Consider the following 14271-nt stretch of genomic DNA (forward strand, 5'->3'; position numbering starts at 1 on the left):
TCGTATACTGCACTCTAAAGTCAACACTATTGGCAAATAAAAATTGTAGGCTTGAAACAGCTCGGCACGGCCCGGTGCTGCCTAGCGCGCTGCCTCGGCACGGCCCGGTGTCGCCTAGCGCGCTGCCTCGGCACGGCATGTCTCAACTTAGTATTCTTTTAATATTTCTTGCTGCTGTTCTTTGTCCCGTTGACGCCGTATTCACTTGCTCTGCGGCCGTATTGCATTTGCTGAGAAGTGTAGTTACGGCAGTTAAAGGTCACTGATTTTGCTTATCAATCGGCGTAGTGTCATGTGTTCATGTTTACGAGTAGTAGAGGTGTAAAAGTAACGAAAAAAAGTGTACCCGTATGTATTCGTTACTATAACAATTAGTACTCGTTACTATCGTGTCGCTACGTTACTCGTTACTTCTGATACCGCATAACATGCAATGTTATGTTGCAGCAACGAATCGAGTCGTATTGCGTACGCGTACAGTATGACGTCACGTAAATAATAATAAATAGAATATAAACAATTAACAATATTTGATAATTAACAGTTTTTGTTAACCAAGAAACAATTAAATCTCATTAGAGCGGTTTTATTATATTATCTCTTTTAAGATAAAAACAACAAAAAACGTGAAAATACGCGATAATAAATAACAAAAACATACATATTTCTAATTTGTAAAAAATACTTTCTTATAAACAGTAAAAAACTTGGACGACAAATTTCCATATTATACTTAATAAACAAACATCGTTCTTTGTAACGTAAATTCATCGAATATGCGCGCGCATGCGTAAAACATACGAAAAATGCGAGTAACGAAATCCAGCCGTGTGTAACGTTTCGTTACTCGATACTAGATGGCGCACCCGTTACTCAGTCAGTACCGAATACATACGGTTTGCTACACCTACAGCTCTAACGAGTAGGTTGCCAAGCCAGTCAAACGTAGTTGAAAGCATGAGGTTGTTAACTGTTCAACATGAAAGGAAGAATTAAAATTTTATATTTCTCTACAAGATTAATGTGTAAATACAGCGGGTTGAAAATCATGGCAGCTATATTGTGTTGAAAACATCGCCGGTATTTTTTATTAACTTTGTGTTGATGCTCAGGTACATTTTTCTCTTTTTAATTAGTTTATGATTGCAATTACTGCTTTCGTTTCAAATTGTAATGATTACGTGACGGGAATACTGTAAATCATTATTTACTTTCATTACTACAAAGTGGCCATGTTGAAACTTAGAAAAATGGCGATGTGCCGTCAACGTCGTGTTTACTTGTTTTTCGCGATGTCTTGCATGGGTGGTCTAATTCATTATTATCAGTTTTATTTCTCGATGCTGTGCGATTTCGGTGTTTTGTCGCGAATTAAGGTAAATTGCGGTGTTATTTCGCGATATCGCGATTCGCGAAATTTCCGTGTCTCTAGTTATCACTCAGTTCCCATACAGGGGGGAAATTACCGTCTTTATCTCGGTTGGCGGGGAAACACTGTTCCTTTCTTACTTACACTTACAGGCCTCTCATGCCTCTCTTTCTAACCATCACACCAGCCCAGACACAGTCCCGTGATTTATAATTATATTACAACACGTTAATAAAATTTAAGAACAATAATTATAATACGAATTACTTTACAAAATTAAACTTATTGAGAAAAACCTGAAAAAGTAGGCCTAAACACGTAAAAATCTGGAACAGCGACTTCTTTGTGAATAATTACATAAAAATTACTAATGATAGAAAATGTCTGTTAAAACACAAAATACCTTCTTAAAAACATAGCAAGTGAAAAATATCAACCCTAAAATATATAACAAACGGTAAAATATCATTAGAAAGACTTTTTAAGAAATATTTACATTCATGAAAATAGTTTAAAAGAAAAATTATTTAATTAGGAGGGCAGGGTTCTGCAACATTACAATTCGCTTCCTGCTCATATAATTTTTTTTTATTATTTCATAATTTTTTAATAATTCTTATTTTAACGCTGAAATAAATAGTCAAGAAATAATTTATTTTTGTGTGGTGTATTTTTTTTCAATCATACTTTGGCAACGATTGCTACCTGATTTTGCCGTTCCCAACCTTTCTTTTAATAATCGCTCTTATGCTGTAGTTACGGTAGGCGAGTCCTAATGGGATTCGAATCTTTTAAAGGGGAAATAAATGGTCATGAAGTAAAGACCTATAACACATAATTTACTCATTGTTATATTTAATGCTATTCAATGTGATTTTAATACACTTCTGGTACGAATTTAATACATTGTCGTCAGCGTTAAAATAAGAATTATTATAAAATTATGAAATAATTAAGAAATAAAATTTCTATGAGCAGGAAGCGAACCCTGACGGGCCGGCTGCTAGGCAAGAGCCTTACCAACTAGGCTAGGCTGGCGCGACGGAAAATGTACCGGTGTAAAACGTTCGTGTAAAACATAAACCACCATTTTCGCAAAAACTAAGGCGCATTGGACAAAACCCTTTTAGCTTAGTACTCTGGGGGCCTCCCTCCACAACATATATAAGACCCATTAAAATCAGTTTGTACCATACTTGGTGGTCCCCTTGTTAGCTGGGAACTTTCAAATGGGTTTTACTGTTGCTCCGTATTTTAAGAGAGATTATTTCACTCTATCTTAAGTATTGTTAGTAATTCTTTGCTATAAATCACTTCCAAATTTATTTATTCAAATTAAGGGTGTGACAAAGAATAAATAAAATATTTATTATTCTATTTACAATGTTACAGTCTTAGTCAACAGGCTTCAGTGTGTCACTGCTGGGAGGAAGTTTTGATAGAAAATTATGTAATATTTAAACAAGGCTCTGTCTTAAACACTAGGTTGATTATCTCATTATATTGTAACAGATATTATTAAGAGGCCCTTTCCTGGCTATTTATTCCTATACCTCCCTTACATTTGAGGTGGATTACAAATTTTGTCACCAGATATTAAATAAACATTATTTTCAAGCTGTAAAAGGTCACATTCATAATTACAAACACTTGCTTGACTATTTTACCGCTATCAGATTATATTTAATAAACGTCTTTTGAGATAAAATTTAACACAACCTAAATTGCAAGAGGGTATAGGAAAGCCCTGAAATATTAGTGATGAGAAGAAATTGAAACAACCAACATGGCATGTGAGACAGTGTCGGGAACTAGTGTCCACAACTAGGCCCTGTGGTTTGTCAAGCCAAAACATTTAATGATAAATCTAATCTGTACTGTGAACTGCGGTTGCTATTTTAATAATCTAAGAAAGCTTATAAGAAGGATTCAGACTGTTCATATTAGCTGGGATGCGCTACAGCTGTAACTACGCCCAGTTGGGACACCGGGGTGTCCGTGTGATGAGCACACTGCCTTTCAGCCACAGCTCTCTGGGTTAGATTCCCGGTGGGTCCTGCCCAGGTTAATCACATCTGACAATACGTTAGAGGTGTGGATGATGGCTTGCAGGCTTCACTAGGGTGGTCTGGCTTCTCCCACGTAGTCCAGGGACTCCTTTCACACCTCCCTGAAGGAATGGCAAACATATCTCCTTTCATTCCAGAAGTCTGCCTCTAGTTGCCTCCTCCCTTACAAACAAATATTTTGACTGTGTGGTTATTTTGGAGGGATTTTTATTGCACAGAATTTATGAAATTATGCTATTTTATCCCCAGTGTGCCTAAACTACATGAGTTTTATTTTTTTAAGTTTCAAAAGTAAATACAGGGTAACTACTATAGCATAATTAATCTCTAAATAAATATGTTTCTATGCACCTATGTGATACAGTACCAACAAATATATTTATACTTTGTGAGATTTCCATACACTTTATAATGATTGATTGAAATTTTTTTGTTATTTTACTATTTTGGTTGTTCCAGTATACCTATGAGCCATGCATTTACCGTATAAACCCACGTACCACCCGCACCTTTTTTTCAAAAAATCAGGTTCGAAAAAGTAGGGTGCGGGTGTTACACGGGTCTTGGGCCATTTTAGCGCGGTGACAAAATAACGCCGGCGCGACTGGAGGTTGCTGCGATAGGCAAGAGGGGTAGGGGAAAAGGAAGGGAAGGAAGCGGCAGACAGTCAAGGTCACATTCCTCACAGCGTTGTCACGCTGCAGCTTCGCTGGTTACAAACGCGCGCTCCCACGCACTGTCCTATCCTCATTTGCAAAGTACCCAGTGGTTTTACACGTGTGTTGGCTGCAACTATTGTAATGAATCGTAAAAAAGTTGCGTTCTTGCACAGTTGCGGAAAAATTAAAAATAATCAGTGAAGCGGAAGAAATCGGTAACCGTGCTGCTGGGCGAAAATATGTCGACGAATCATGTGTGAGGGATTGGAGGAAAAGTAAAGACAAACTGTTTTCAGCCAGTGGCGATAGACGTGCGTTCCGTGGTGCGGTAGCAAAGTTTCCGGAGATAGAGGAAAATCTCCACGACTACATCAGGACAGATGGCAATTCGGGTGCGCTGTAAGCACGGAAATGTGTTCGCCAAAGGCGCTGTAAATTGCTCGTGAACTTGGCGTGGGTGAAGGCTTTAAAGCAAGTAGGAACTGGATGCGCAGGTTCATGGTAAGAAAGGGTTTGTCCATGAGGCGGCGTACTACAATTTGCCAGCTTTACCGACAAGCTACGATGAGAAATTAATAGCATTTCAGAGGCTTGTGTCAAAGCTGCGGAAGCTGTAGAATATGCCACATTTAGGCACAAGGTTTTTTATTATTATGTATGCAATAAAAATAGTTTTTATTATGCGTGGCTAGGACTCGCGTGCTTTATCGTTTATTTGTTTGAACGAGGTCATTGCCCAGCGCACGATAATGGACGCGGATGATTGTAACTGTAAACAGCTGGAAGCTGGGCAAGGTCACGCGCACACACAGCGTGTTGTTCTCGATCGCGCGGCGATGCCACGTTCTACTCGCGCGATGTTGCCACATTGCAGTTGCCTGCCTTCTGTACACTTTTAACGCAAATGCCGAGGCTGTAATAAGTAGCATAGTACTTTTTTGGTAATTCTTTACGATTTGTTACTGTTTAAAAGGAAAAGAAATCACGACTAAATAATTTTTTTTCCATGCAGATTTACAATAAAAACTTTTTTTCCCACCATGGCATTCTAAAAATAAGGGTGCGGGTCTTACCCGGGGGCGGGTGGTACGTGGGTTTATACGGTATTCTTTTTATGTTAGGAAATGTAATGTAGTTAATATTTCATCGCGAAACCTGAAGAACTACAACAGTAATTTTTCACACTAGAAAGTACTGCATGTATTCATCAAGGCAGTGACTCACTTGTTCTTATCTCAATGAGAGTAAAATTTCAAGATTAAATTTAAAAAAAAAAGTATTTCCCTGATATGAGGGCATTAAACCGATTTGTGTGATAAGAAGCTGGCTGACATTATCTTTCATTTTTATTTATGGTGTTCGCAGAGATGTGTGTGTGGAGGTAATGAAACCTGTAATTTTTGCTATTATCTTTACATTACATTGTTACATAAGCTGGAGAGATAAATAGCTAGTATTTGCGTGATTTAACATACACTGAAATCTCCTTACAACGCACTTGAAAAATCCCACCTTTTTGGTAATTAATAATGAAAGTACTTAAATTGAACCGTTACTAAATGTAAAACATTTTGTTGGGACCTAAAACTATATACTTTAAAGTAAGAAAACCTTAATAGTGAGGTACTTCGTAATGAGGTTTCGCTGTATTAGACAACTTAAGCTACTTAATAAATTTTAAAGCCCTATGGAACTAGGTATTAACTAAAGTAAAACCTAGTTAACATTTCTGAAGGAACACCAGTTTTTGTTCTTTTATTACAAGTGTAACATGGCAGATCTATTAAACTTGCAAATTGAAGATCAAGTAAAGGGCACTTAAGTAACAAAAAAAAATTGTTATAGGAAGGAATGTTATACACTTAAGAATTCCACCTCTTATGGTGTTTGTGAGATGGAAATGCTGACAGTATTAGTGAAATGAGTATTTAAAACACATCGTTATTTCGTAATCATTGAATACCATTTCTGCATAACATCCTAAAATGTCAACTCCAGGCAAGCAAATACCTGACAGGGTGAATTGTCCTCTCTACACATTATTGAACAAACAAATGTGTAAGCAAAATGAAAATAATAGTTGCTCATGATGGCTTAACATCCACGCAGACATATTTTCCCCCATGTCCTTGTTTTGAACGGTGTTGCAGAGCTTCCCGGACATGGAGCGTGGCGGGGAGGTGGCGGTGGAGGTGGCCCAGGTGGTCCCGGTGCCCCTGGCCCCTCAGCAGGCCCCCGCCCCGGTCCCGGGCCCCACCGGCCTCACGGCGGACCAGCTGGGCAAGCTGCAGAGTGAGCTGGACGTGGTCCAGGGCAACATGGCGGTGCTGGGCGAGATGCTGAGCGAGCTGACGCCCGGGCGGGAGCACCCCAGCGACCTCGAGCTGCTGCAGGTCAGCGAGCTGTCACTTGGCCACATATCAACATTTACATTTTCTCACAAAACTTTTAAAACTTTTTCTGTGTTTTAAATTTGTGGTTGCTTATATTTGTTCAGTGGAGATGTAGGGCCAGAACCATTTTTATTTGCATTACTATTGATTTGTCTTGGTCAACGCATGCCTGCAACTCACTGAGCTTGTAACAGTGGAATTTAGATGTGTGGTAGAACCCAAGGATACTGAAATTAAGCAGACTGCCAAGGTGGTTGAATTAATGAACCAACAATCAACCAACCAATCAAGCCATTATTTCCTTTTTTTTTTTTAAAAATGAGTAGGAGGATCTGAATCGTGCTGTGCCGTATTTTATTGTGTCATCATCACACTTGCATAATTTTTGCGCTGTTATTTTAAAGCATTAAAATTGGGGGAAAAATTGCATAATTTTTTTTGGTCTCTCTGTTAGACTCCGAGCACTTTGTGTAGGTAGTGAACATGACCTTGCCAAAGATCACAGCACATAGTACCATGCTACAGCAGTCGGTTTTTGAGTTGCTGTCAGGCAGTGTGGTAGTTACCGTATTGGTCCGAAAATAGGCCGACTTGTTTTGCCAGTTTTGTCAACCTTGAAATCTAGAGTCTGCCTATAATGGGGCACTAGCCAAAATACTATAATTAATCTCATACATTTCATGGCATAAAAATGTTATCAGATATACAATTCATTGACCTAAAATTACTCTGTACTTAGGTGGAATTAGTAATTTTTCCAACTTAGAATTTTAGTAAACACACTTAACTCCAATAACGTATCATATTTTAAGTTAAGTACACAGGTGTGGTCACTTGTAGCACATATCTTTTAAAAGCTCGGTCTGGTTATTTTTTAACTGTATTTAACAGGCTGCGGTAGTTTTATTTGTTTGTAAAATGTGGTATTTACAGTAAACAATTAGTAAAAACAGCAATTTTGCCTTAAGGTTATTTACCGTAGTATGCTTTATTTACTCTTCTACCACAGGAAAATCAAAATAGGTAAATGGTACCAGTGTTAGCACCAGTGTTGGCAACTTGTAGTTGCGACACGAATAAACAAATACAGTAAAACCTTTTTGTTGCGACCCCATTTATTGCGACCACCTCTCTATTACAACCCGATTTCGAGGAACCGTGAAAAAATTGCCGAAAATCCGAAGAAAATCGGATGGAAAATAAATTTTTTGTAGTTAGTAGCGTGTTACTGCGTTTCTCTTGCCGAGTGCTGTACTGCTGCAGGCAGCGCGTATCTAAAAATAGATACCACTTCCTGTCGACCGCTGTCAGCACTTGACAACCCCCATTCCACGTCCTTTTGCTGGCAGGGTGCGCAGTTAAAGATTTTTGTGGCGACGTTTTTACGTTTAGCTTTTTGCGAGTGTCTAATGTCATACCCAATTAGGCAAAGCTACCTGCTGGCTTTCTCTTGATTTTAATTACTATTGGTTAACAATGTTTAGTTTTTGAAGTCGCGACTTGGTATATTTTCTGGCTTGAATTTGTGAACTATTGTTGACGACTTATGCAAATTTTTTCCCCCCGATTTGGTTACCTGAAAGGTTGGGTTTTGTGACGACTGTTGGCGATTTACACATTTGTTTTATTTCATACGGATTTGCGGTTTTGACGAAATGAGTGTTAAACGAGCCAGCTTGTCACTCATTAAGAAGTACGAGATAATACAGGAAGTGGATGAGAAGAAGCTGTCGAAGACGGATATCGCGCGACGACATGGCATTCCGAAATCAACTCTTTTCACAATAATAAAAAAAAGGGAAGAAATAGTAAATGCCGTTTTGAAGGACGGCCGCAACGTCCAGCTGAAGAATTTGAGGGGCGTGACACATGCGAATCTGGGGGAAGCAATGCTGGAGTGGTTTGGCCAGCTTAGGGCGCAAAACCTGCCTGTAAGCGGACCCATGATGCTGAAAAAGGCAGACGAATTAAGCTTGAAGTTAGGCATTGAGAACTTCAAATGTTCAAACGGTTGGCTGGATCGTTTTAAAGTTCGTCATGGCATATCGAGTCGTAAAATCGTTGGTGAAAGTGCGTCAGTCGACCCACAATCTGTGAACGAATGGTTGCCCTTGCTTGGAAACATCCTTTGCCGATACCCGCCTCGCGATGTTTACAACGCGGACGAGCTGGGGATGTTCTATAATCTGATGCCAGATCGTACTCTAGCTATGAAAGGTGACATGTGCAAGGGTGCAAAGCGAAGCAAAGAGCGCCTCACCGTCCTTCTGTGCTGCAACAAGAGGATTCAAGGGCAATGTAATTCCATGTGATTACGATTTTAATAAAAAGGCATGGATGACTTCAACGGTGTTCATGAGATGGCTTCGCGGCTTTGATGCAAAGATGGGCGCAGCCAACCGAAAAGTTGTTCTCTTTGTCGACAATTGCCCAGCACATCCTGCTGTCGACAACCTCAGGAACATTGAACTGGTGTTCCTGCCAAAGAACACCACCAGTGTGCTTCAGCCTCTGGATCAAGGCATAATACAGCAAGTGAAACTGAAGTTCCGCGAAATGCTCGTGCGGAGCATGGTTTTAAAAATGGAAATTGGCAAAGATGTCAAGAAGTGGGATGTATTTAGAGGGATAGAAGCAATTGTTGCTAGTTGGAGGGCCGTGCAGCCTACAATTATCGCCAACTGCTTCCGACATGCCCACTTTGTCACACCAGTCGACAAAGAGGCTACCGTCCATGTGCCTCTTGCTGCTGCCAACTCTGAAGACCCGGACGACCCGCCGACAATGGATGCCGAACCCCAGCCAGGCCCTTCAACGGAACCGGAGCTGGGCCCTGTGACAGTGTTGACACCTTCCCCTTGCACTGTTACTAGGCCTTGCGACGATCAAATGTGGCAGCATTTGGCCCCAGACTGTACATTTGAGGAATTTGTGAGAGTGGACGATGACGTCGCAGTTTGCGGTGCCCTTGATGATGCCGGAAAATTACAGCAAGACTCCAGTGACGAAGAGGGGGAAGGAGAAATGGAAGAACTCGAAGACGTTCCCACAACGAGAGACGTCCTCAAAGCTGGAGACGTCTATGCATCAATGCTACGACATCATGGTGCAAGTGAGGAGATGTGGTCTCACTTTACAAAATTGAAAGAATTTGTCGAGAAAGCTGCCATTAAGCAGAAACAGACCTCAATTAAGGACTTTTTTAAAAAGTAGGGCAGTTTTAATATAACTTGATTTTTTTTCATTAAATGAGTTTACGTGTATATTTTTTCCCCCTCGTACATTAAAACATTTCTTTGTTGAAGTGAAAGTTAACAGTGTGGAATATGTAACTTAACTTACATGTTCATTAAAACATACGTTGGTGTGTTACGTATGTAGAGCACGTATTAGTGTTTACAACATAATGACCAGCTGTCACGTCAATTACGTTGTTGGATATTATGACTTAACGGGTGAGTTATATTCAGTGCTGGATGTTGCCATTGTATGGGTGATGGTTTTGTAAAAAGGCCTACTTTTATGTTAAACGTTAAGCAGAACTCTTTAAGTTTGCATTGCATTAGTCTACTGCTAAAAAAAATTCTGAATTTACTTGTGTAAATTTTAAAATAAATTAAATTATTTAAAACAATGATGGGGCGGTTGCACTGAATATTTAAAAGATAAATGCTGTTTTATCTAAACAGCACGGTAAAATAAACTATCCCGCTTCTCAAAATCGTAAATTATTTTTGAAGTTAAACAAATTTAACTTATTATCACATCTTTGTTTACCGTATACAACCACGTAATACATCCACCCACTTTTTATTTTGATAAATTAGAGGGGAGATGGTAGGTGGCCAAGAATGTTTTAGATTGCTTTTGTGGGGTATTATGTTTTAAACTGCGGTCCTTGTGGTTCTAGGTCTTGAAACAGCATTGTAGAGCAAAAAGTACAAGTTTGACAAGTCCAGTCTGTGTCACTTATGCCTCTTTTATCCGCTGTCCAGGCAGAATTTATTTTTTACTCTGCTGCCGTGGCTGGTGTAGATTGTGGAGAGCAGATAATACGACCCTTTATTTTTATTTTTACCATGCCAGCTTGCTACTGAGGGGCGCTATCTTTATTTTTATTTTTACCGTGCCAGTTTACTACTGAGGGGATTATAGGCTGTTACCGTACATTGTGCTCTTAGAAGCCAAATTTAAAACACTTTCCACCATTCACTGCAGCATACATTTAACATTATGAAAAAAATTGGTATAAACATATTTACTAAGCCTAAAAACTATTTAAATAAAAAAAAAAACATCGTGGCTAGTTAACCCTACGAACAGAATTACTTTCGCTTTATGGTCATTGATGTTATGGTGAATATTGAATCCATCCAGCCACCCTAAGTGACACTTTTTAAGGTAAAAAAGTTTTTTTTTTTGAAGTGTGAAACATGTTGACAGGGAAACGCTTCGTAGCCATGCGTCACCCACCCGTATTGTTGAACGGAGGGAATGGTGAGTATAGTTCTTTTGCGGTAAATAAATACTTTTATGGTCCTACTAAATGTTTCCATACAAGAAGTTTTTTAAGTTTCGGTGATTTTCCAGCAGAAATACTGTTCTGTGACTTATAAACAAATTGTACCATAACTACATACAGTCTTAACGGTGAGTAGGTGCCGAGGGGTCTTCAAAATGTTTTTATTTTACCGGGAATGGAGTATACAACCTGGCTTTCATCGCACAAAGCAACGGAGTGAGGAAGAGGTGACGAGGGGGGAGGAGGGGGTGGGAAGGGTCGAGGGGATAAGGTTGTACACAGTTTCTCACGCAGAAGGTGGGAGAAGTTAAAATAGGAGGGTGGGGGATGAGAGAGAGAGAGAGAGATAGAGAGCGAGACAGGATGGTTTGTGGAATCTGGGAGGGATGAACCTTGAATGAACAAAGGAAGGAGAGCTGCAGCCAGTCTGTTTGACGAATTTCCCGCGCTCCCACTTACGTCGTACAAGCTACGGCCGTCGTGTTTTAAAAGGAATGTCCGATTTTTTTTGTTCTTCTTATACGAACATTAGAATATGAAAAGCCCTTACAAAATATACGCTGTGCGGTAAATAATATCTTTTTAAAAGCTTTTGTTATGAGTTTTTTTTTTTACAGATTTTGGTTGTACCTAGTGTCAAAATTTCCGATTTTTTTTTACGGTTCTTGAGAATATATTCGTAATCTTGATGCTTCGTAAAATCCGGGGTTCATAAAATTGGGTATTAATAGTATTAATAGTTGGCAGAGGAACAGCAGACTGCAGCAAGCCACCCCCTTCCCTCCCTCAAACCAAGCTAAGACGTATGCTGCCGATGAGTCACTGCAGCCGTATAAAAGCGCTGTTCATTCCAGAGACAAGCTGTGTTCTACATTAGAATATCATCTCTTAAATCCAGCGCATTGAAAATACCATCTTTTTGAAACTTATTAATTTAATAATTTTGACCTTAAAGCTTGCTGCATAGCTATTTAACTACGGAAAGCAAGAAAACGTACATGTAAACTAATCACTAAAAATAAACTGTCTTTTCTTTAGAGGTGGCCTGTAGGGCGACGGACTTGTCATGAAGGTTGAAGTGGGTTTAAAGCAAGCCGACTGGCATTGTGAGTGACAGCATCCTGCCATTGTACGGCTGGTTTCTTGACGAGTAATTGATGGTGGGGGAAGGGGGGGGGGGGGGTCGAAATCAACTGAAAATTTCGGGAAAAATCTATTACGACCCCCCCTCTATTACGACCCTATTCCTGGGAACCGTGAGGGGTCGTTTCAGAGAGGTTTCACTGTACTGGTACTGTAACCAGTACGACTGTTTACAGTTATATTATTATTATTTTGATTATTATTGTAACAATTGTATATTTCATAAGCCGATCTTATGTATTTAATTATTTTATTGTAAAGAGGACAACCAAAGTTAACCTATATAACACATCTTATTGCCAGAGACAACACACCTTTTAACTACAGGGTCATCTAAGCATTATTCTTTGGAAACTTTATTCATTTGCCTTAGTTCAGCACTCTTACATGCTAATATCCAAGTTTTATTTCACTATGCAGTTAATTTGGTTTGCTGATGATCTTATAGCTCCTTGGTTGCTAGGAACGGAAAATAAATAGTTAGAAGGAAGAAGAAAGGAGAGACGCCATCTCTCAGCGGGAAGACGTTTCTCGGGCTGGGGCGAACCAAAGCCTTGGTTGCCGCCCGAGGAATTGAAGATTCGCGTCATCCGCGGTCGTGTGCTATCTAGAATTCTCCACACTATTATTTGTGGGAATAGTTCTGGACTGAATAAGTCTAAGATAGGGAGTATCGGCGACATCTAGTGCCAACTTCCGCGTCGATCCCGTTCGTCCCCGTAGTGGTTCCGGACGACTGATGTCAGCGCCAGCTACGATCGGCCACGACGTTTGGTAAGACCGATCCTAAATTAAAACAGACTTTTTAGGACGAGACCCCGGCTACCTCAGATCTTCTGTAGTTCGCCAATTACAGCTTCCAGCATCCAGTGTTCCAGTGTCGCAGCAGACCACCTGGAGGTCCTAAGAAGAGAGCCTCAAGCCTCTGACCACTTATAGCTAGACCCGGCATGGTAGTCAATGTGTTCCTGTGACGTCATTTACATCTACTTACCGACACCTAGGTCTGAACAAAATGATAACATACACAGTAAATTATTTTGGTTGTTCCTCTCGCTGAATTACATGTTAACAATAACTTCAACGTCAATATCAAAGAACCCATTAAAATCGTATGTTTTCCAGCTATTGCTATTTCATTTACAGTAAATGTCAGCTACGTATAAAACAGACCGGGTCATAGGTAATGCAAATTTCCACTAGTCACACAACACTACCTAATTTATTTTTAATAATTACTCTCCTGCAAGTAATACAATGCAGTGACGTGCTAGCTGGATTAGCAGTCTGGGTAATCAATACAGCAGCAGCGTTCCTTAGATCTAGTGCGGAGAGAATAGGCGCCAAACCCCGCAAGAACAATAATTATTTACAGTTGACCATATAATACATATTTCAATTAGAGTGGCACCCATTATTGTGGGGCTTGTACAGTTGGCCACACACAGAGAATAAATTACAGTACATACCAACAGTAACAAGAACAATAAAACCTATTTGCAATATTGGCTGTTTTATGGTTGATTCATACACGTTTTACATGAAACCATTTTGGGTTTTTTACGTAAAAATGATACGTACCGGTAAATGTTTTTACGTCACAATTTCTATGAACTTAGAAAATGTAACCATTGCCGTATAAAATGTTGGCACCACTACAAAAGAATGTGAAGATAAACGTAAACACAAGAATAACACATTTTGTCAGTTCAATAAATACTAATTTGGTTGAAGTGTTATTGTGGTAATATGCTGCTGATAATCATTTTAGTTAGTTAAAATTTATTTTTCCCTGATTTAAAGTGTGCTGTAGAAGGGGTCGGCCTATTTTCGGACCAATACGGTATAATGGGAAAACATAGTAATTACAATTATAGTAAAACTTGTTTAATATGTACTTGCACAATACTGTTTCCGTTCAATACAATCAAATGTTTCAGTCCTGATTTTTTCTCCATAAGATGTACAGTCAAACCTCTCTGAAACGACCCCTCACGGTTCCCAGGAATAGGGTCGTAATAGAGAGGGGGTCGTAATAGATGTTTTCCGAAATTTTCAGTTGATTTCAACCCCCCTCCCTCCCAAACTGCTACTCGCTAAGAAACCAGCAGTATAA

General features: G+C 39.5%; 1 protein-coding gene across 5 annotated transcripts in view; it reads left to right on the forward strand.

Annotated features, from left to right (window-relative positions):
* The window catches only part of LOC134537901 (TOM1-like protein 2), a 75453-nt gene that overhangs the window by 18870 nt on the left and 42312 nt on the right, over positions 1 to 14271 (forward strand). For all 5 annotated transcript variants that reach the window (XM_063378841.1, XM_063378857.1, XM_063378874.1 and 2 more), the window contains exon 5: positions 6248 to 6490. In XM_063378841.1, the coding sequence (XP_063234911.1) occupies positions 6248 to 6490 (243 nt within the window). The remainder of the gene's footprint in view (positions 1 to 6247; positions 6491 to 14271) is intronic.

This window comes from Bacillus rossius, chromosome 1, assembly GCF_032445375.1.
Source record: "Bacillus rossius redtenbacheri isolate Brsri chromosome 1, Brsri_v3, whole genome shotgun sequence".
NCBI classification, from domain to species: domain Eukaryota; kingdom Metazoa; phylum Arthropoda; class Insecta; order Phasmatodea; family Bacillidae; genus Bacillus; species Bacillus rossius.